At 38.8% G+C, this 24,294-nt stretch overlaps 1 protein-coding gene across 22 annotated transcripts in view; it reads left to right on the forward strand.

Annotated features, from left to right (window-relative positions):
* The window catches only part of Mark3 (microtubule affinity regulating kinase 3), a 105,906-nt gene that overhangs the window by 20,160 nt on the left and 61,452 nt on the right, over window positions 1-24,294 (forward strand). For 19 of the 22 annotated variants that reach the window (XM_021732770.2, XM_040275627.2, XM_021732771.2 and 16 more), the window contains one exon: window positions 18,134-18,187. In XM_021732770.2, the coding sequence (XP_021588445.2) occupies window positions 18,134-18,187 (54 nt within the window). Of the gene's footprint in view, window positions 1-13,674; window positions 13,940-18,133; window positions 18,188-24,294 lie in introns of all 22 variants that reach the window. The other 3 variants (XM_040275632.2, XM_021732776.3, XM_040275630.2) reach the window with 1 other exon arrangement.

Genomic DNA, 24,294 nt, shown 5'->3' on the forward strand with positions numbered 1-24,294 from the left:
TGGTAGAGTGCTTGCCCAGCATGTATGAGGCACTGGGTTCAGTTCTCAGCACTGCATGTAAATCAATAACTAAAAGAAATATATTTTTAAAAAGAGTAGTGTTTTGGTCTTTTTCAATAGAAATGTCTGCTACCACAAAAATTGGACAAAACTTTATGCATGCATTTAAATGTGAGCTAATGGTACTTGGAAATCAATAGAATTGTTTTTATTTACAGATTTATTCCCATAGGTTTTCTTAGCTGAGTATTTCTGGTAGTCCATGACTGATAAGTTTCTGTTTAGTAAGACACACACTTTTCTAGCTTTTGTGATATTGGCTTTCTACTCAGCTGTGTTTCTTATCAAAAGTACATCCATTAAAACTATGAATTAGGGCTGGGAATGTGGCTCAAGCGGTAGCGCGCTCGCCTGGCATGCGTGCGGCCCGGGTTCGATTCTCAGGACCACATACCAACAAAGATGTTGTGTCCGCCAATAACTAAAAAATAAATATTACAATTCTCTCTCTCTCTTTCTCTCTCTCACTCTCTCTTTAAAAAAAAAAAAAAAAAACTATGAATTATGGGGCTGGGGATGTGGCTCAAGCGGTAGCGCGCTTGCCTGGCATGCGTGTGGCCCGGGTTCGATCCTCAGCACCACATACCAACAAAAGATGTTGTGTCTGCCGAGATCTAAAAAATAAATATTAAAAATTCTCTCTCTCTCTCCTCTCTCACTCTCTCTTTAAAAAAAAAAAAACTATGGAATTAACTCCATAGTCTTTTGTGATCAGAGCCTATTTTTGCTGCTTCAGCACACTCCTTGCATCTTTGCACCTGATGTTGGTATCTGAAGTACTCTTCACCCTTCTGTGTGGTGATCACTTCTGTGAAATATTCGTTGGCAGTCTTCTTCCCCCCAGGCAACTCAAAATCCCAAGTACAGTTTCTAGTGAATGTGTGTCACTTTGTACCATAATAAAGTTGAATCATAGAAGAAACTGTCTACTTAATATCTGGGGTTTTTTGGTTTTGGTACTGGAGATTGAATCCATGGGATTATTAAAGATACTGACACTTCCCTTATGTGACACGGTTTGTATTGTATTGAAATTGGCTTACTTGTCTCCACTAGAGTCTGTAAGGGTAGATTACAGTATATAACAGAGTGCTTGGTGCCAGTTATGTACTTAATAAATATTGTTAGATTACTGTAATACTACTGAAGGAAGCTTCTAAGAGAAATGATCTCCCATTGGCTGACCATGTGACAAAAATGTCCTGACTCTAATGTCTGCTGCATACCAGGCCTGGGGCTGTTAGAGCAGGAACCCAGGGCCAGTCATTCTATCAGTAAGTTGTCTCAATGACAAAATAAATTCATTTGGATTTTTGGTTAATATTCCTTGTTAAGCTGCCTGGACTGCTTTTGGAATCTGTAAAAAAAAAAAAAAGTAGACTGGAGCTGACCCTGCTCTCCTTGATCAAAGCTTTCTTGAGATAAGGGACAAAACTTCTGGTTTAGTTCCCACCAATTGCAAATGATTACTCCAGCTTTTCTGTGTGGCACAGATGGTAAGCCAGGAGAGTACTGAGACAGACAGACACCCCCTCCACCACCGCTACCCCATGCCCATATTTACTTTTAGAAGGCTCTCTCTCCAAAAATAATTGAATATTACTACCATGGTGGTTTAATTTTAAAATATCCTTGGTTTTGTTTTTTTTTAATCTTTGAACAAAGTTATTTTATTCTTGTTTCCTTACCCCTGTTGTAGGTATAAGCCAGAATCATATAGTATGTAAACATTGTAGAAATTCATTATATAGAAAGTGAAAGTTCTTTGAAATTTCCAAGAGAATCACTTATAGACAGAGGTTTGGTGTATATTCCCATAGTTTTTTTTAATATATTTATATATTAATTCTTTGTTTATTTTAATAAAAAAGCAGTCATATGGGACATAATAATAATAATATTTTTACATTATCTAGACCAGACACAGGTCCAGGGTATGTTACTTACAGATCTCACACTTGGTTAAAGGCTGCATAGTCTTCCACTGTGTGGGTGAACCACAGTGAGCTGGGGGTTATTTCTCATGTTTTTGCCATAAACACAACTGCAGTAAACATTCTTTAACATAACTGTGTACTTTTTTTTTTAATGTTTTTTTTTTTAAAGAGAGAGTGAGAGAGGAGAGAGAGAGAGAGAGAGAGAGAATTTTTAATATTTATTTATTTTTTTTAGTTCTCGGCGGACACAACATCTTTGTTGGTATGTGGTGCTGAGGATTGAACCTGGGCTGCACACATGCCAGGCGAGCGCGCTACCGCTTGAGCCACATCCCCAGCCCCATGAGCCACATCCCCAGCCCCATGAGCCACATCCCCAGCCCCATGTACTTTTGTTAAGAGCTCTTATAAATCACTTTTGTCTGGTTGTCTTGGTCCATTTTTTCTGCTATAACAGAACATCAGAGTCTAGGTATTAGTTTTATAACATACCATGGTGTTTTTATCACTGCAGCTTTGAAAGTATATTTTGATGTTTTGGAGTAGGTCAAGTCCCCTGTTGATTATTCTTATTTCTCAAAATTTTCTTTTTGTTATTTATACTACTAGATGAATTTTAGAATCTTGTTGCCACGTTCTAAAAATAGACTTGCCAGAATTTTTTTTTAATACTTTTTTTTTTTTTTTTTTAGTGAGAGGAGAGAGAGAGAGAATTTTTAATCTTTTATTTTTTAGTTCTCGGCGGACACAACATCTTTGTTGGTATGCGGTGCTGAGGATCGAACCCGGGCCGCACGCATGCCAGGCGAGCGTGCTACCGCTTGAGCCACATCCCCAGCCCTACTTGCCAGAATTTTGATTGGATTACTTTGGATGGAATTAAGTTAGATTTAAAATTTTGGGGGGCAAATATGATATTTTGTTTGTTTTTGCAGTCAAGCTCAGGGCTCTGTGCATGCTAGGCCAGCATTCTACCTCTGAGCTACACCCCCAGCTCAAAAATTTGATATTTTAATGATACCAGATTTTTTATCCAGAAATATCAAGTGTGTCTTGATTTTGTTTTCATATCTTTTTTTCTTTAGGTTTTATATAAGTCTTGTTAAGTTTGTTCTAGTGTTTTTTATTTTGTTTGGGGTTCTAGGGACAGAACCCAGAGTGCTCTGCCACTGAGCTATATCCCCACCGGTTTTTAATCTTTTATGTTGAGACAGGATCTTGCTAAGTTAAGGAGGCTGGCCTTGAACTTCCATTCCTCCTTCCTCAGCCTCCGGAATTGCTGGGATTACAGGCTTTTGTAACTGCATTTGGCTATTTTGTAATTTTTGTTGTTCTTACAAATAGGATGTTCTCTTCTAGCTATTGTGAATATGCGGGAAGGCTGCAATAGTTATATAACATCTTTTACTTGGGCATCTTTTGGACTTACATTCATCTGGAACATCAAAATAAAGCAAGCTTATATTATTTTTTAAAAACAACCATTCTCTTTTTTTATTTTTATTATTTAGTTGTAGGTGGATACAATACTTTTATTTATTTATTTATTTTTATATGGTGCTAAGGATTGAGCCCAGTGCTTCACAAACATGCTAAATGAGAACTCTCACTGAGCTACAATCCCAGCCCCTATTTTTTAAAATTATATAACTTTTAAAATTTTGTTTTTCAGGGCTGGGGTTGTGGCTCAGTGGTAAAACACTTGCCTAGCATGTCTGAGGCACTGGGTTCAATTCTCAGCACCTCATATAAATGAACAAAATAAAGATCCAAATAAAATAACACCAACTTTGTTTAAAAAAAAAATTTTTTTTTTTTTTTGTTTTCAGTTCTTTGAATTTTAGATTCATGTTCCACTGCCACAATCAGGATGTGGAACAATCCCCATTACTCAAAAAAACTTCTCAAACTCTCCCTTTATGGTCTCTTGCTGGGTTTCAGTTCTCGCAGATAAAAGGCTCAGGGGTCACTCCAGTTGAACTGGGCTAACTGGGCTGCGCAAAATAACCACACTAGAGACAAAATACCTTAAGGGTCCTGGGGGGGGGGGGGGAGAGAGAGAGAGAGAGAGAGAGAGAGAGAGCGAGCGCGCGAGCGCAAGCGCAAGCCCTGACCCCTTTTATTGAGGAGAAGCTATTCAAATGAGGCAAGGGGTCAGGTTTCATTTGGCTGAGTCTATCTTCATGGTGTCCCCTGTCAGCAGGTTGACTGACATCTAGGTAGGCCACACCCAAAGGCACTGTAAGAGAAGAGGACACACACAAGGCACTTCCATGGAAGATTCTATCCTAAATAGGGCAAGGGGTTGTATTACAAAGTGAGTGTAGCTTCACCCCTGGGGCTGTACAAGTCACACCCATGCACGGAGACACCGACCCCAAGAAGGGTGGGGAAAGCTCTGCCACATTTCTGTGACTGAGCGCCTCAGCACCCAGCCAGGGAGTGTGACTCAGTCACTTGCAAGGTTGGTCTCCCACCGTCTCTCTCCCCTACCATCACCTTCTGTGTGTTCACAATTCCAAGTGTGGCATTTTTTTTTTTTTTTAAAGAATAGCTCAATAGTAGAACACTTGTCTAGCATGTGCAGAGCCCTAGATTCAATCCCCAGTACCTCAAAGAACAAACAAACAAACAAAAATAGTCAGGAGTGTGAAGGAAGAGGAGATATACAGATTCTCAGCATCATGCTTTTGAGATTCATACAAATTATTGCATATATTGATAGTTCTTTCTTCTCTACCGAGAATTCTATTGTGTGATGGGACCACAGTTTATATCTGTTCCCCCACTGAGGTACATTTGAGTTGTTTCCAGCATTGGCAATTATGAGTCAAGCCACTCTAGACATTCCTGGTTAACTTTCTGTGTGAATATGAGTTTTAATTTCTCTTGGGTAGTTATCCATTAATGACATTGCTGGGTTATATGGCTAAAAATTAAGTGAATTGTTATTAGAACATTGGTTCTAATAAATAGAAAGAGACCTAAAACTTCTAGCCCTTTGATGGGAATGTCACGTGTCTTCCTATTTTGAAGTAACTAAGATCTCTAAAGAGTTGCAGGAAATGATGTTGGTGATTCCAGGACTTACTTGGAGTCAGTAGAAGAAAAAGGATATTACACTGAAACAGTTTTAATGCTGTGCTTGGGTGGAAAAGAAATACAATAGAGTTACATAGTAGAAGGAATTCCCTGAAAGGAGACAGTGGGGATAATTTATATCATGTATTTAAGTCACAAGAATGTTGTTAACAAAAAAGATACTTGTGGAAAACTATTAAAAATATATTATAACAAAGATTCTAATACGTATGTTAAAACTGTTTTAAATGAGGCCTTTAGATAAAATGGTTGTTTGGAGACCCCCCCCCCCTCAGATAATCCTTAATTCTTAATTTTTAGTTCATCTCATTTAGCCCTTAGATGAAAGTGCTGCCTGTTATCCTTGTAATGAAAGCTTCTATCATCTATCTGCTGTTTTGATTTTAGCCAATTTTTTCACAGTTTTAAGGTTTATTCTGTACTGCAGTATTATATATTTGGTTAAATTTAGATTATCTGCCTAAGACTATGTTAAATACTTGTGTCAGCTATGATCAATTAGTTTTTCTTACATAATTTCTTATTTTTTTAGGATTAGTTGCTTTTTAAAAAAACTTCTTTAGTTTCTATAAGTTTACTGTTGATTGGTCCAAATGTTCTAGCATATTTTTCAAATATCTTACACAGTACCCTTGCATATCATGTAATATTTTAGTTCAATAGAGAGCTAATGGGTAGAAATCAGAGACAGCAAGATAGTTCTTTCTAAGGCATAGACAAATGGGTTGGTGGCTATAGGAAGATGTTAGGTCAAGGTACTTTTTAGAAGATGGGCAAAATGTCAACATGTTTGTCTGATAATGGGAATAATCTAACAGAAAGGGGAAACACAGTGCTGTGGGAAAGACACTGGAGTGGGTGAGGAGACAGTAGAGTCATTAGCTTTGGGCAACAGAGCTGTCCTTCTGTAGACACCAGAGGAAGGCAGGTGTACTGGCTATGGTGCAGGTGAAGGGCTCCTTGTGGTAGCTTCTACAGATTCTTTTCTGAGCTAAGCTATTTTTTTAGTAAACTGGAAAGCCAAATCATCAGCTAAGAGTTTGAGTATTGAGGACATAGATCTGAGAAGGCTAAAATAATTACCAGACAAGCAGGGGAGTAACAGGAGTAGAGAAATCTATAAATTGCCAGGCAGCCCTCAGGCTTCCCTGGGGTTGGTGACAAAGTACTAAAGTGGGAAGATGGGCACACCTGCACTCACTCTCCATCCAGTCAGTTACCCAGCTGCAGGGAGGACATTTACAGAGTTGGGGCTGTGTCACACAGAAGTGAGGAATGGAGGAAGGAGCTGGGCATTGTTAGGGAACACTGGAGGGATTCAGGAAGAGGTAGGAAATGGAAGTGAGAGGCAGACCACAAGAAGTTGTTGGGGTCAATGGACCACAAATTCAGTGAGCTCAGACTGGGTGGAAGGGGTGACTGCACTGAGCAAGTGGGAGAGGTAGGAGGGCTTGTCTGGAGAGCTGGGCAGTTCCACAGTGAGCTCACAGGGTTTTCAGAGATTAGTGAAGGCAAAGATTGGGTATAGCCATGTAAGTGGCTTAAGAGATGTAACTTTTTTTTCTTTTCTGGAAGTTTATCTCTGGTTCATAGAAATTTCACAGTGAAGTGCCATGGAGTTGGTCTTCATTCATTGTTTTAGTGCTCATTAGACCCTTTCGATGTGGAGATTTTGTCTTTTCAGTTTTAGGGATTGTCTGTTTTCTTTTCTGGTAGTAGTGGGGGTTAAACCATGGGTGCTCTACCACTGAGCCACATCCCCAGCCTTTTTTATTTTTTATTTTGAGACAGAGGACTTGGTTAGTTGTCCAGGCTGGCCTTGAGCTTGCACTCCTCCTGCCTCAGCCTTCTGAGTGGCTGGGATTACAGGTGTGTGCCACTGGACCCAGCCAATGAGATGGAGACTCTTGAACTTTAAAAAGAAAAAAAAAAAAGCTTTTTTCTGTCTCTATTTTTGCTTTCTGGGAGATGACTTTAATTTTGTCTTCCAAACTTTCTGGTGTGTATGTGTGTGTTTTCCTATTTCTCTGCTTATTTTCATTTGTTTATTGTTTCTGTTTCTGTTGTCCATTCTGGTCTCTGAATGCTATTTTTTTTAAACTTTTTTTTAATATTTATTTTTTAGTTTTTCATCGGACACAACATCTTTAGTTTGTATGTGGTGCTGAGGATCGAACCTGGGCCACACGCATGCTAGGCGAGTGCGCTACCGCTTGAGCCACATCCCCAGCCCCTCTGAATGCTATTTCTTCTGTTGACTTCCCGAGGATAGGAAAATGTTTTTTGTTTGTTTGTTTTATGAAGTAGATTTTTGCTCCCTCCATTGTTTTCTCTTCATAGAGATTTTCTTTGGAAGTCTGGTATCTCTAGTTGTCTGCCTGTGTTAAAGCCAAACCTGAGGAAACTCCCCAGAAGCTGTTTGCAGCACAGGAGATGTGCTCACCTGTTCAGGGTTGTCCACTTTTATTGGGGGACTCCAGATACCTGTGTCTTTAGGTCTCTTCTCTGGGAATGTTCAGTTTCTCTAGACTCCTGTATTTTCCATAGCAGGAGCTGAGTAGGGCATCTGGTTGTCCCAGCCCTTGGTGGCATTCTGTCAGGCTCATTTTCTGTCTCCATGCCTCATTCCTGGCTGCTGCTTGGCCAGTGATTGTGAGTCCCAGAGCCTTGTCCATTTCCACAGAAGCAGTTTCCAGCTTTCTAAGAGCTAGAGGTTATTGGTGGTTTAATGAGCCCAGTCACTGTGTATGACTCTTGACCTTGTGGTTAGCCCAGTGGTCTCACACTTTCTCTGCACCTGAATCTCCAGGTTTGGAGCCCCGTCCAGTAATGCTGGGCAGACCACACTGTCTCCATGTGCCCTTTCCTCATTCTCTCTCTCTGTTAAGAAAATATAGACACAGCTTTCTCACTGTTGTCTTCCCACCTTCTCTTGTGCTTCTACAACTATGTTCCATTGCTGTCAGCCCTCAGCATTTCAGGGGAAGTGTCCTGTTCCCACTTTTCTGTCCTGTGGTGGAGAGAGAAGAGGGGTGGGGTTACATCTTGAACCTTGTTTCTCTGTGCCTTAAATTCAGTTATAAAAATGATAAAGCTGGGCTGGGGTTGTAGCTAAGTGGTAGAGCGTCTGCCTAGCATGTGTGAGACAGTGGGTTCGATTCTCAGCACTGCATATAAATAAATAAATATGCATAAACAACTAAAAAATGATAAAACCATGATTCTGGGATATATTAAATGTCTTGAGATTTAATATAAATGGTTATATCTTTTCTTTAATTTTTTTTTTTTTAGTTGTAGATGGACACAATACCTTTATTTTATTTGTTTAGTTTTTTTATGTGGTGCGGGGGATCGAACTCTGCCTCATGCATGCTAGCATGCTAGGCTAGCACTCTGTCACTGAGCCACAGCCCCATCCCTGGTTTATCTTTTAGTCACAAAATTTTTGTTGAAGAATATGTTAACAGCTTGATAGAAAGTTTGGAGAATAGAGGGGAAGGGAATCCCAGAGTCAAAATATTTTGAATATTATTTTCATTTTTTTTTATATATATATTCCTTATTCATATACAGGTTTTCTTCTGTATCCTTTTGGTCAATTCTTGGATCCTGTTTTATCCTAGTAGTCTTCTGTGCTGCTGCATAATTGTCCTAGTGTTCCACTCTGGTCATGTGCAAAATGCCATTGATTTGAACATCTGTTCTCAGGCTTTCTCAGAACTCCTGCAAACCCCAAATTCAGAACTCCTCAAAAGCCTATCAATATTTACTATATTAGAAGTTAACACTAAGAAACTTAAAATATGGTAACAATTCTTTTTTTTTTTTTTTTTTTTTTTTTAAAGAGAGAGTGAGAGAGGAGAGAGAGAGAGAGAGAGAGAGAGAGAGAGAGAGAGAATTTTTAATATTTATTCTTCCAGTTCTCGGCAGACACAACATCTTTGTTGGTATGTGGTGCCGAGGATCGAACCCGGGCCGCACGCATGCCAGGCGAGCGCGCCACCGCTTGAGCCACATCCCCAGCCCCAACAATTCTTTCATATGTTAATGTATAATATATTTTAATGAAAAACAACTTTACCAAAACAGATTATGAGAAGAGTAACATTGTTTTAAGTTTTTTGCAAATCTCTTTATTGTCTGGCTTAACAGAAGGATTTTCTGGATTTTTGTATCTGCTCTGCATGTGAACTATTTGGATATGTTGTTTTCATTGAAATATATGAAAAAATATGTAGCAAGAAAAGGGAGGAGTGTCTTTCCTATTTTTGGTACTGGGGATAGAGCCCAGGAGTGCTTTTACCACTGAACTACATTCCAAGTATTTTTTGTTATTGTTGTTTTGTTTTGAGATAGGATCTTGCTAAATTGTTGAAGGTCTTACTAGGTTGTTGAGGCTGACCTTGAATTTGCAATCCTCCTGCCTCAGCCTCCAATTGCTGCCATTATAAGTGCTTACTATTGTGATAAGCATAGAGGAGGGTCTTAATACTCTTTCAGGTCATGGTGGGTGTTGTCTTTTAATACTATGTTAAATCTCAGCAAATAGTAGTTTCTTTCTGCAGTGGTGGACACTTATTAATCAGTAAACCAAAAAAATTAATATAGCAGTTTGTTTTAGCTCAAAATTATTAGTAGCAGATTTGAGAGTAAGTAAACAGAGTGAAAGAAAGCTTTATATTCTCATAACAGATACAGCTAAAAAGCATTAAACTTTATCAGTACAGGGAAAAATGAACATAAAAGCCTACAAATTAACAATCATGGGAAACACTGTTTTAATTGTGGTAAAATATACGTAGCATAGCACTCCCAATAGTGACCATTTTATAGTGTACAGTTCAGTGGCATTAAATACTTGAAGTTGTTGAATAACCATCTCCACCATCCTCTCCAGAACAGGTAATCAGTCCTCATTTTTTCCACATTTCATGTATCTGATAGAAGTTATACCCAAAGTCAGTCGTCACAGGGCTTTGGCAATAATTCTTGGACATACACAGAGTGGTGAGTAATGCACATCCCCAAGTTGATTTCCAGTGAGGTGGTGCTCTCCTGTCTTGTTGATGTATAGTTCCCTTAAGTAGTATGAAATGTCCATTTTGTTCCTTCTGATTAACTTTGGCTTAAAGTCTTCTTTATCTTATATGAGGATAGAAACCGCTGCTTGTTTACACATTCCATGTGATATATTTTTTCCCATCCATTTACCTTCAGTCTGTGGATGTTTTTGCCTATGAGGTGAGTCTTTTGGAGACAGCATGCATGTTGTTGGGTTTTGAGCTTTAATCCATTCTGCTAGCCTGTGTCTTTTGATTGATGAGTTGGTTATTATTAAGTTATATTTGTATTCCCAGTCATTTGGGTTTATTTCTAGCTCTTAATTTGAATTAGTTTCTCCTTTGATTAATATTCCTTTATGTAGTTCCTCCCTTTGCTGGTTTTCACTTTTTTTTCCCTTCTTTTCACCTTCATGAAATATTTTGTTGAGAATGTACTATAGTAGTATGTACTGCAGACTAGTTGCAGATTCTTTTAACTTTTGTTTATCATGGAAGGTTTTTATTCATCTTCCAATCTGAAGCTTAATTTTGCTGGATATAGGATTCTTGGTTGGCATCCATTTTCTTTCAGAGCTTGGTATATGTTATTCCAGGACCTCCTAGCTTTGAGGGTCTGGATGGAGAAATCAGCTGAGATCTGTATTGGTTTCCCTCTGTACATAATCTGAAATTTTTCTCTTGGAAGCCTTTAAAATTCTATCCTTATTCTGTATGTTAGGCATTTTCATTATAATATGCCTTGGTGTGATTAATTTTGTAATTTTGTACATTTGGCGACTTGTAAGCTTCTTGTATTTGATTTTTCATTTTATTCTTTAGGTTTGGGAAAATTTCTGGTATTATTTCATTGAAAAGATTGTGCATTCTTTTGGTTTTATCTCTGTACCTTCATCTATCCCGATAAACCTTAAATTTGGTCTTTTCGTGTTATCCCCGTAGTTGGGAGTTCTGTTCATGGTTTTGTAACATCTCTCTGTGGTCAACTTTATTTTCAAGATTATATATTTTGTCTTCATTGCCTGAGGTTTTGTCTACCAAGTGGTCAAATTTGTTGGTGATGCTTTCTTTTTTTTTTTTTTTTTTTTTTTTTTTTAAGAGAGAGAGAGAGAGAATTTTTTTAATATTTATTTTTTAGTTTTCAGTGGACACAACATCTTTGTATGTGGTGCTGAGGATCGAACCCGGGTCGCATGCATGCCACGCAAGCGCGCTACCGCTTGAGCCACATCCCCAGCCCCGTTGGTGATGCTTTCTATTGAATTTTTTTTGGGTGTGTGGTGCTGGGGATTGAACTCAGGGCTTTGTACATGCAAAGCAAGCATTCTATCAACTGAGCTATATCCTCAGCCCTTCTGTTGAATTTTTAATTTGATTTATTGTTTCCTTCATTTAGAGGATTTCTGCTTATTTTTTTAACATAATCTCTGCCTCTTTATTGAATTGATCTTTCATTTCCTGTATTTCCTCTCTGATTTCATTTCTTATACCTTCCTTTGATTCACAGATCAGTTTAATTATGTACATTCTAAACTCCTTCTCTGACATTTCTTCCACTGTGGTGTTGATGGATTCTGTTATTGGAATATCTTGATTCGATTGGAGCAATTTGTTCCCTTGCTTTTTCATGTTGTTTGTGTGTCTCTCCATCTAATAGTATGGATCTGAGGCAGTAGAGTTTCTACTCTGGGACACATTTATTTATTTGTTTGTTTGTTTGGTGGTGATTTTGTTGTTGAATGTGTTTCCCAGTCATAGTGCTTGAAGTGCTGTCTGGTTGCCTAAGTGCAAGTCTGTGATGTTCCTCTCAGAGGAAATGTTTGTGTTATTAATGAGCTTCAGTCAGATGTGAGCTCAACATTAACCATCTGAGTAGCATAGAAGGTCCCTGGGGAGGCTTGTGTGCTCACTATTGATGAAAATGTGACCAGAGGCTAGCACTGTCACCTAGAACCCTGTGTTGTCCCTGGCAGCAAATGGTTCAGCATTCACTAAATTGGTGTTCACAGCAACTTCATAAAACATTTCTGTGAATAATATGAATTGTCTGTATTGTTTTGAAAAAGGAGACTTAATGATTTCTGATAGTTTCCTTTAGTATCCCACACATGGAGGAAAGTGTTGGGAAACATTATAGGCTTTCCTCATTTGTCTGAAGAGTTTTGATTCTGTTTCCAAAACTGGAGTCCTAAGAAGCAAATTGAGGAAACTCTGAACACAGGTGGGATGTATGAAGAGTTAGTGAGTGCCCAGATAGCCTCATGGTAGCTGGGAGGAATGTTTGCCTTTCTACTGGGATCTTCCTCATTCTGCATGACCCAGAGTTATTTTTCTTGGACTATAATTTAAAAATAATAATATACATATATGTGTGTGTGTGTGTGTGTTTGAATATAATTTTTAGTTGTAGGTGGACACAACATCTTTATTTATTTATGCGGTGCTGAGGTTCGAATCCAGTGCCTCACACGTGCATGGCAAGTGCTCTACCACTGAGCCATAACCCCAGCCCTGGACTATTACTTTTTTCCTTCTTTAAACTTACTATACACTTGTCTTCCTGGGTCTGCTACTTGTGTCACTATAGAAATTGTTGGAAGTTACTTGTCTAATAATGGCACCTCTTCCGTTCTCTTTTGTCATTCTGTCAGGGCTTCATTTGACCTATCAGGTGGGAGAAGAGAGAGATGCATGTGATCATTCAGTATGCCATGTTTAACTGAATGTCCTCATATGGTTATGGAAAACTTTGCATTTAATTACTTAAGTTCTGTATGGAGAGTCCAGGCTTGATATAAAAAATAGTGTTGCCCTGGATATCCCCATCCAAGACAGCCACTTTTCGTATTTTAAACTGATTCTTCAGGTTTTACTTTCTGGTCTTTAATAATATGCCCATTGTATTCATGTTCATTTTCCAGTTTAGGCATAAGCTATTGACTTTTAAAGTCATTGACTTAAAAAATAAACAGACCTTTTATTTTTGAAATGTAACACACAGAAAAAGTGCCTATTTATATGTAACTCTGACCCAGGGCAGAAACATTCTATGACCCATATCCAGAAGCCTCACTTTGCCTCCTGCGGATCACTTCACAGTCCCTCATGTACAAAGGAGCACTTTTCTAACACTATAGGTTAGTTTTGTCTCTTTGGCTTTTTAAATATACTAATGCAATCATACAGTATGTTACCTTTTGTCTGCTACTTATACTTTCTGCTTATAACCTTCTCCCATGTTGGGTTTTGTTAGGTTTTAATTTGAAATTTTATTTTGCAACCAACTGTTATAGTTGTTTGGTGTGATCTCTAACCATTATGAACTAAGTTGTAATCCTTCAAATTCATATGGTAAAGCCATGACCTTATATATGGTGAAGTGTGACTATGTTTGGTAATAGAGTCTTTATAGAAGGTTAAATGAGGCTACATGGGTGTGCCCTGATCAATAAGATTTGTGTCCTTTTTTTTTTTTTAAGAGAGAGAGAGAATTTTTCATATTTATTTTTTAGTTCTCGGCAGACACAACATCTTTGTTGGTATGTGGTGCTGAGGATCGAACCCGGGCCGCTCGCATGCCAGGCGAGCGCGCTACCGCTTGAGCCACATCCCCAGCCCCAAGATTTGTGTCCTTATTATAAAAAGAGACATCAGAGAACTGACTCTCCCACCATGTGAGGACACAGTGAGAAGGCAATTGTCTGCAAGCCAGGAAGTGGCCCTCACAAGAACCAATCCGGCTGGCACCTGTATCTTGGACTTCTAGTCTCCAAAATTGTGAGAAAATAAATTTCTGCTTATTTTCCCAATCTATGGTATTTTGTTATGGCAGTCCATGCAGACCAATACAGCAATCTTCAGGCTACCATGTGCCTTTAAGAGACTTGAGATCTTTTTTTACCTGCTCTTTTAGGAATTATGGATGCTTTAATACCTTTCAAGGGTAGGGTCGGGATCTTTTGACTAGCAATGAATTGACAGGAAATAGAAAATAAGGATTTTTCTCCAGCAGATCCTGTCTGCTGAAGCAGGTTGGGGATTCCCTTCTCATGCATGAACTATCTTTATCCCTATTTTGTAATTTTCCACTTTGCTCTTGGCATCAGGGTGAATAAATGGAATTTCCCAGAGCAGAGACGTTTTTTCCTCTTTCCTTACCTAGTGAACCACCTTGGCTTTCACTGTGTCCCTTTGTCCTTATACTCTAGCTTGTCCATTACCATGGAAATGAGTGGTCTTCTCTTTTATCTCCCTTTCTGAGGCGCTGCCTCAGTGATGCTCCCACAGTCGCCTTCTCTTTAGGTGACATTAAGGTTTCACCTCTGTCTGAGATCTCCAGGTCTGGACCAAGTTAATTTGATGATTGAGTCATCATAGCAGGGAGTTGGGAGGAAGAAGGGATTAGAAATGTCTCCCTCAGGCTTCATTGTTGCACATACACTAAGTGATAGTGTTTTACTCTGGGAATACCATGGCCTTGATAGAATGACTTTTCTACAGTTTGGAGAAGCCAAATGCTTTGAGTTTCTTTTTGAAGAAGCTTCCTGAAGAAGAAATGTGTAAGAACTGAAGCAGAGTAGGATCTTTAGAATAGGAAGAGGACATGGCATAGAATCAGAAGAAGCTAGTGATCTTGAGTCCAGTCATGCTCTAGAAACTGGCTCTCAGAAGATCAGAGGAAAGAGAAATGGGAAGGGCAGCAGTGCTGTTGTATTTGGTCCCAGGAAAGAAGATGAAAACAGAATGGTGGTCATAAAAGAACAGTGTAGCCGGGTGCCGTGGCACATGCCTATATTCCTAGCAGTTCAGGAGGCTGAGGCAGGAGGATCGTGAGTTCAAAGCCAGCCTCAGCAACAGCGAGGTGCTAAGCAACTCAGTGAGACACTGTCTCTAAATAAAATGTAAAAAAGTAGGTTTGAGAATGTGGCTCAGTGCCCCTCAGTTTGATACCCCATAACCCTCCCACCCCACCAAAAAAAAAAAAAAAAAAAAATAAGAGCAGCATAGGTAAAGAGTTTCTTAGAGGGCTGGGGATGTGGCTCAAGTGGTAGCGCGCTCGCCTGGCATGCGTGCGGCCCGGGTTCGATCCTCAGCACCACATACAAACAAAGATGTTGTGTCCGCCGAGAACTAAAAAATAAATATTAAAAAAATTCTCTCTCTCTCTCCTCTCTCACTCTCTCTTTAAAAAAAAAAAAAAAGAAACTCTCTTTTTTTTTAAAGAGTTTCTTAGAAATTGGAAGATCCAAGTACACCACATAAAATTACTTAGAAAAAAGAAAGTTTGAAGAAAATTAATTCATTTGACTTTGAAATAATGTAAACTTTTAAAAACCATCTTCCTATCTGTTAAAACACTAGACGCCCTCCTTCACTATTCTGTCTCTCTCAGGTGTGTTTGGTTACTGATTATGAGTGTTCAGGCCCTCAGATCAACTCAGCAAACATTTATTGAGCACTGTGCCCATGCATTATGCCAGTGCTGTAAAGATGAAAAGATGCCTTCTTCCCATTTGAGATATACACTGGTAGTCAGTTTTCACATATTTTAGCAGCCAATATTTTCTTATTCCAAATACAGAACTAGAATTCTGACTTTACTTTTTTCCCCAAGGTCATACACATTCACTCTCTGTTCCTTCAGTTCTGATTTGCCTTTCCCAGAGGTGGGGAAATAACATTTCATTAACATATATAGTGCAGCCATTCTCAAAGCATGGCTGGGAGTGGGGCACTGAAGACTTACTGAGACCCTGTTGGAGGCTGCAAAACCAAAACTATTTTTATATTCTAAGACTATTAAATCATTCACTTTTTCAGTCTCTCTCACAAGTGAGGAGTGGAATTTTCCAGAGGCCATATGATCTATATTATCGAAACAGATTGAATGCAGAAACATATATTAACCTGGGTGCAGTGGCACACATCATCTCCCAGCCATTTGGGAAGCTGAAGCAGGAAGATTGCAAGTTTGAGGACAGTGTGGACAATTTAGATTCTATCTCAAAAATTTTAAAAAGGGATTGGGGATTAGGGATGTAGCTGAGTGATAGAGTACCATCGGATTCAATCCCAAGTACCACTGAAGGAAAAATAAAAATCATTAAGATGTATTCTATTGCTGGGCGTAGTGGTACATGCCTATAATCCCAGTGATTTAGAAGGCTGGGACAAGAGAATTACAACTTTGAGGCCAGCATGAGCAACTTAGACTCTGTCTAAGAATAAAACGGTCTGAGGATATAGTTTAGTGGTAGAATGCCTAGCATTCAGGAGGCCCTGGGTTCTATCCACAACACTACAAAAAAAGTAATGAATAGATAAGTGCTTATTTTTTACAATTTTTCAGTTTTTGTATGTAATATTACAAATACCAATGTATATATAAACCACATTTGGGGTTATCAATAATCTTTAAGAGAGTAAAGGGGTCCAAAAAGCACGAGAACCATTGACATAGAAAATCTTTTTTTTCTTTTTAATATTTATTTTTTAGTTGTAGGTGGACACTATCTTTATTTCAGTTTTTCGTGGTGCTGAGGAGTGAACCCAGGGCCTCATGTGTGCTAGGCAAGCATTCTGCCACTGAGCTACAACCCCAACCCAGCATAGAAAATCTTTAAGCCCTTGTCCCCAGACTTTAGCTCTAGGCATTTTTTTAAGTGTTGTGTCCTACTGGGTCTATATTCTACAGGATGTGCAAACAGGGCCTACTCATCTAGTGGGGTAGGCCCAAGGGCTGTTCTGGACCTCAGGTGCCAACTGAGTTGATTTATCCTCCCAGGTCATGGCAAAACCTCTCTCCACTTATGTTCCCTTTCATTGTCTGTAATGTGTGTGTGCACGCTCTGGGATTGAATCCAGGGCCTTGTGCATGCTAAGCACTGCTCTACCACTAAGCTATCTATCCTCCCCTCTGTCACCTGGAGAGATCATTTTTATGCAACAAGTAATGAGCTACCAGGTGAGGATGCCTATGCAGGTTCACTTAGTAGAACTGGTAACACCGATTTCCTTTTTTAAAGTTAAGAAATGTACATAAATAGAAGCTGGGGTTCTTTATTCATGTGTCCTACTGGCTCTTTTTGTATCACCTAGGGGTGTGCTCACCCCTTTCTGGACAAAGGTTACCAGGTGACAAATTTGTTGCCTCTGCACATGGTTAGCTCACAGATTGGTCTAGAACTAGTCTTTCTTTAACTGCCTAAAGGGATTTTGTTTTGTTTTGATACCAGTCTCCACTGGGTTGCCCCGACTGGTCTCTGACTCCTGGGTTTAAGTGATCCTCCTGCTTCAACATTCTGAGTGCTGGGATTACTGGCACAGCCATCACCATGCCAGACCTTTTATTATTATCTTTGTAATGTTTTTAAAGTTTTGGATTCAACACGAACCTATTTGTATATTTATTTATTAAGCCCTCATTGTATGCAAGATACTTTGTGAGGTATGTTGAGTTATACATACCTGTCAAAGTACAGTTCCTGCCCCCAGATCCCAGAGTCAACTGAAATTAGTGTCAGTGAAGTGAAGAGGGCTGGGGCTGGGATTCAGTGGTAGAGCACTTGCCTGGTACACAAAAGGCCCTGGGTTCTATCCCCAGCACTGTCCAACCCATGCCCCCTTTTCCCCCAACAAATACTCAAAGAGATTTCCTACGTTGCATATATTTTAGAAGTATTTTCATTGTATGATCTGTCACTCTCCTGTTTTGGAGAGGGAGTCAGAAGAATTTTTTTTTCCTAGTTTGTATAAGTAACTTAAATATAAAATGTTATAGTAATAGCATTACATGCCTAAAACCCCTGTCTTCAGTTATATAGTTTTATAAATTTTTGATTGCTTGATGTAACTAGCCAAGGTTTGTCTTGCTTTTTAACAGTGCCATATATGTGGGTGTTTATAAAACTGTTACCAGGTAGACTGTGCTTACCAATTCTTAAAATCCATAAATATGTATTTTTTTTCTAGGTTGCAATAAAAATAATTGACAAAACTCAGTTGAATCCAACAAGTCTACAAAAGGTAAGAAAAGTATTGAGGTTTTTAAAAATGATTTTTGGTGTTAATTGCCAAATTTGTTCCTTAAGTCTCAATTATTGTTTATTATGTTAGTGCAGTAAAACTTCTGTTCTTCAAATGAATACAGTTTAAGTGGAGTGTTTTATAAAAATGTTAGTGTTACCTTCATTTGAAAATAGTGATTTTAAATGTGCTGAATAACAAACTAAAGGCTCAGATTTAAAAGAGAATATTCTAAATATTGATTAGAATTTAGAGTTTTTTAAAAATAGCATACAAATATATTTTCATCTATTATGCAGATTTTGTATACTTTTATAACTAATACTGAAATCTTTAAAGCCAGCAAATATCACCAGGCACCGGGCATGCACCAGTAGTCCCAGCTACTCAGGAGACTGAGACAGGAAGGTTGCTTGAGCCCAGGAGTTTGAGGCCAGGCTGAGCAACATAGGTAGAACCTGTTTCTTAGGGGGAAAAAAAATTTAAGAAGTGATAATTTTGTCTTCTCAAGATGGATGTTTTAATGACATAATGCATATAAAAGAGCTTTGTAAACTGCAAACATTCTATTGTAAGGTATTTTGATAAGTGTATATATATTACTATATATTACTAATGGATTCCTAGTGGTTACTTATATTCTGGTAATTTTAAAGCTGTGTTGCTCTTAGTGTGTAGAAGGTGGGGAAGGACATAGACTTGATCTTACACTAAAAATGGTACTGGCGCCTGGGCTGTGGCTCAGTGGGAGGACATTTGCCTGGCACATATGAGACCCTATGTTCAATTCCCAGCACTGCAGAACATAGAAATAAAAACAAAAACAGTGTTAAAACAAGTAGTTCTTTGTGGTCTGCAGCCCAGAGTGGGCATTAAGGTTTCTTAAGATAACCCTGGGACAGATTCTGAAATTCTAATCCTTTGTGGGTTTTTCTAGGTTTTTTGTTTTGTTTTGTTTTGTTTTGTTTTGTTTTGTTTTGTTGTCTTTTAAGTTGTAAATGGACATAAACCTTTAATTTAAATCAAACCCAGTGCTGAAGATTAAACCCAGCACCTCATGCATGCTAGGCAAGTGCTTTACTGTTGAGCTACAACCCAGCCCTAGTCCTTTGTTTTGGAGAGTAAATTTTACCTGTTTTCTCAAACTTTAATTTCTTCATATATTTAAGAATTTAATATTAATAAGTCATTTAAGGACTACTAAAATGTAGAATTCAGAACTCAAATTACCAGGTTTAGTGGGGACTCAACTCAGTATTCTGTGGTGTTAGAAATCTTCCCCAACTCATGTGTGCCTAGAGAGAGACCTGGACCTCTATAGCAATTTTCCAAGAAGTTCTATCCTGTGGTTGTGTCAGGTTGGCTGTGGTCTTTCCTTCCTCATGCTTTGCTTGCTTGCTTTTTTCATTATTTTTGCTCCTAGTTTTTAATTGCAGTTATTCTTTATTATTGCAAATTACTCTAGATTACACCATTATTATTTTTAGTATGTGGGAGGTTATCTTGTTAGCCCAATAGTGTGTTTATGCATATTTGTACAACATTAATTTTGGCTTATGATAATCTAGTAAACTTTTAAGATTAGTTTGTGATATAGTTGAAGTACAAACTATCCATAGAAGACTTATCCCAAAGCTTGATCTATTCAAGTCATAAACTTGATAAGTAAAATATATTCAGTTTATAAGGCATTATTTTAAATCATGTGTACATTCTTCTCTTGTAAATTACTTACATGTTGACTTCAAATTCTTTTCCTTCTTTTTTTTTTTTGGTCCTGGGGATTGAATTTAGGGGCATTTGACCACTGAGCCATATCCCAGCCCTCTTTTGTATTTTATTGAGAGACAGGATCTCACTGAGTTGCTTAAAACCTTTCTGTTACGGAGGCTGGCTTTGAAATTACTATTCTCCTGACTCAGCCTCCTGAGCCGCTGGGATTACAGGCATGCACCCCTGCGCCTGGCTCAAATTCTTTTTCATTAATTTCTTTTCCATAGGAAAATAGTAATAGGGTAGTATACACAGGTGTTCTGACAGCTTATTTTCTTTTCTTGGCACCATTCACAATTGTATCTCACTCGCACCAGAAACATTTCTCTAGTTAGTGATTTAAAGCCATGGAGCAGCCCTAGAAGATACATTGACTTTAAGGAACATTCTGCTAGCAACAGCATGAAGTTGCACTACTACTACTAGAGGATGTGCACGGGTTGAGTCAGGCAATATTTGAACATACATGTTAAAATAGTATCAAGTTCACAATATTAGGCTGGTACATTGAATTATGTGCCTTTATTCAAAGCATATAAATAAACCTGAGTTGAAGCATATTTGCAATTTGATGTTGTCCCACACTTGAGTCTTTTCATTTTTCCCATTTTCCCAGCTATTGAGTTAATAAACAGTAGATTCTATATGTGATTTCTTTTTCCCCCACTGTTTTTGTATTTTTCAACTTCTGACTACTATTACCGGGATACTATTCTGTTCATAAACATCTTTTCAGCCATCTTTTAAAGAACTCTGTAATGTTGTTTACCTGCAATGGTTTTGGAAACATCAGAATAACAAAAACATTAGTCTAAGTTATTTTTAGCTTCAATTTAATTATACTAGGTATTTTTGCTGGGTATTACCTTATTAAATCCAAGTTTCATTAAAAAGCAAATCACGGGGACTGGGGTTTTGGCGCTCAGTGGTAGAGCACTCTCCTAGCATATGCAAGGCCCTGGGTTCTATCCTCAGCACCACATAAAATAAATAAAATAAAGGTATTGCGTCCAACTACAACTAAAATATAAATATTTATTTTTTTAAAAAAGCAAATCATGGCTCATTTCAAGAAAATGTATATACCTATTCAAAATTGCTAGACTTTATTAAGACATGTCAGAACACTTAGGGTAACCCATCTGAAGTTTCTAATAATGTCTTTCAGTCTTGGGAGTAGACTGACTGTTAACACAAGAGTGATGCTTAGGAGCATGCAAAGCATCAATACAAACCCAGGCTTCAGCCTGCCTAGCTGTGTGTTAAGCCATTGACCTCCCTTTGTCTTCATAATAACCCTTAGAGGGTTGTAGTGAGAAGCAAGTTAATATATTAAGCCCATAGTAGAGCTTAGAATAATATCTGGCACATGATAAGGACTGAGTGTTTGACATTATCATGTGCTCAGCTAAATAATTGGTTTTCATTGCTTGGTTTCTGCAGGATGGAGAATGTTTTTTGTTTAAAAATTTCCCCCTCATAGAAAGTAAGTAAAGCTTAATCATTGAATGGTAGATTCTAGCTAGGTCTCTTTTGTAGGAATTAGCTGTACTAATAATAACAATTGTTAACATTTGCACATTTAGTCTGTGTACAGACTGAGCACTGTTATTTTACTTGTATTACTCATTTATAACTTCATGAGGTCAATTCTGTTCTTCAGTAAAGGGAGCCAGGGAGATGAAGTAACCTCTCTGAAATAGAACTCCACCTATGATAGGTGAAGTTGGCATTGAGTCAAGCAGGTTTGTTCAGTTGAGATGTTAGAGAACGGACAGTGAGTGACATGCTGGATCATTAGCATAGGAGCTCATTGCTGTCAGATAATGTGCCCCTCCCCTGTCCTTACTCTTACAAACCCTGGATTTTTCACGTTAATTAGTCTGATAGACATCTTTCTTCTCTACCTTTGTTAGATAGATATCATTGCCATTTTCATTTTCCACTGGGGAAACAGACAAAGGAGTTGATGTAGTCAAGTCCTCTAGCTAGTAAATGATGGAGCAAAAATAGAAATCTTGGACTGACTCCAAAATGTGGACTTTTTCCACTCCCTTATGCTGCCTTACCATAATTAATTAAATTTCTGTAATTCAGGATTTACAGAAAGTTTGATGGGAAATGACTTGAAGCTTCCTATTGAGTAGCTATAAAAAAGTTCATTAAGGGGTTGTGATTATACCTCAGTGGTAGAATGCTTGCCTCAAATGTGTTTAATCCTCAACATGACATAAAAATAAATGAATAAAAGTATTGTAGGCCAGGTGTGGTGGTGCATGCCTGTAATCCCAGCAGCTCAGGAAGCAGAGGCAGGAGGATCGTGAGTTCAAAGCCAGCCTTAGCAACTTAGTGAGGCCCTAAACAACTCAGCGAGACCCTGTCTTTAAATAAAATATAAAAAGGGCTAGGGTTGTAACTTAGTGATTCAGCACCCTGGGTTCAATCCCCAGTACCAAAATAAATAAATTAATAAAGGTATTATTTAAAAAAAAAGAACAAAAACATCAAATTTGGGGAATATTTCAAGTATTTAACAGGGGCTTGTCCCCTTCCCCTTCTAAACACTGCGAAAACCATGTTTTTAACCAAGTTTGTTTATTCACTCATTCATTTAGACAGTAAGCCCCTGCTGTTGTGCCCTGTACTGTTCCATGTGCTATGGATATAACATTGAACAAAATGAAGTACCTGCTTTCGTGAAATAGACATATCAACAGGGAGAAGCAGTAAACACACATACAATGTCATGTTAGTGGTATGAAGAAAAATTTAGTAGGGTGCATTAACTATATAATTTTTTTCTGTAGTCTAAATGTTTCCATGTCTGAGGCCTTGCTGGCCCTTCCCAGGGAGAACTAATTCCTAGAGATAACAAACTATTGCCCTGTGTGTGCTTTTCAGATGTAAACCAGCTGATTCAGAGCCTGTGCTTCAAAGCACCAGTCCTCTATCTGGCTAGTGCACTCCAAAAGGCAGTATTCCTTTGCCCTAATCACCCCAGGCCAGGCACCAGGTAACCAAAGACAGCTCCTGCACCCCAGAGCCTGCTTAGAGTTTTACTCTGCCTTGCCTTTCCCACAGAAATTGTAATAAAGGGGCTGGGGATGTGGCTCAAGCGGTAGCGCGCTCGCCTAGCGTGCGTGCAGCCCGGGTTCGATCCTCAGCACCACATACAAACGAAGATGTTGTGTCCGCCGAGAACTAAGAAAAAAATAAATAAATATTTAAAAAAAAAAAAAAAAAAGAAATTGTAATAAAGGCCTTCTAAGTGGGAGATGTGGCCCTGTCCAGAGACTTGCCTAGCATGCCTGAGACCCTGGGTTCCATTCACAGCAAGACCCTTTCTTGTCCTTGCTTTTTCCTGGTACCTTCTGCCTCCCGACCCACCTTGGTGCTTTTTTGCTCCTTACATGATGTGGTGGGTCCCCACCCTCTGGAAACTATAAGAAATTGTCTTTTCAATGACAGTTTTGCCCTGATCTATCAGCCTCAGATGAAAAGTAGGGGCATCCTCTTAGAACCCCATTTAGGAAGTGCCCTTGTCCTGAGTCAGATAAGTGCATCTGGCTCAGGGTCACCCCATGTGATGTACAGTAAGACTCTATTAGGTCCTGAGAGACCCAAAGAGTTTTCATCAGGTGAACAGGAGAGGAAAAAGACCCTGCAGACCTCATTGCAGGGCTTGGCACAGGAGTTTTGGTAAGGTGCAATGAAGGATTGCACGTAGCCTGAAGAGCACTAACCATAGGACATAGAGGTCCTGATTCTGTCTTCTAGTACAGAAACTTAATTTTCACTACCCTATGATACAGCCGGTTTAAACAGTACGGGGGGTGCAGGGACCGAACCCCAGGTTCTTTACCAGCCCCTTTTCTTTATTTTGAGACAGTGCTTCACTGAGTTACTGAGGCTGGCCTCAAACTTGCTATCTGCCTGCCTCAACCTCTGAGTTGCTAGGATTACAGACGTGCACCACCATGCCTGGCCCAGCTTTTTTAAAAAACTGGAATCACCTAGTTAACAGCAAGAAATCTGGGGGCTGGAGATGTGGCTCAAGTGGTAGCGCGCTCGCCTGGCAGGTGTGTGGCCCGAGTTCGATCCTCAGTACCACATACAAACAAAGATATTGTGTCCGCCAAAAACTAAAAAATAAATATTAAAATTCTCTCTCTCTCTCTCTTTAAAAAAAAAAAGAAATCTGTAATGTTAATAAAATAATTGATTTTAAAGAAATATTTCTATTGACGGCTGGTTTATCGGCCAGCTTTATGCACATCCAGGGATGGTCCTTCCCACAGCATTTTGTTCATTGTTCAGTAGCTTTGTTATTGGAC

Source organism: Ictidomys tridecemlineatus, chromosome 5, assembly GCF_052094955.1.
Source record: "Ictidomys tridecemlineatus isolate mIctTri1 chromosome 5, mIctTri1.hap1, whole genome shotgun sequence".
NCBI classification, from domain to species: domain Eukaryota; kingdom Metazoa; phylum Chordata; class Mammalia; order Rodentia; family Sciuridae; genus Ictidomys; species Ictidomys tridecemlineatus.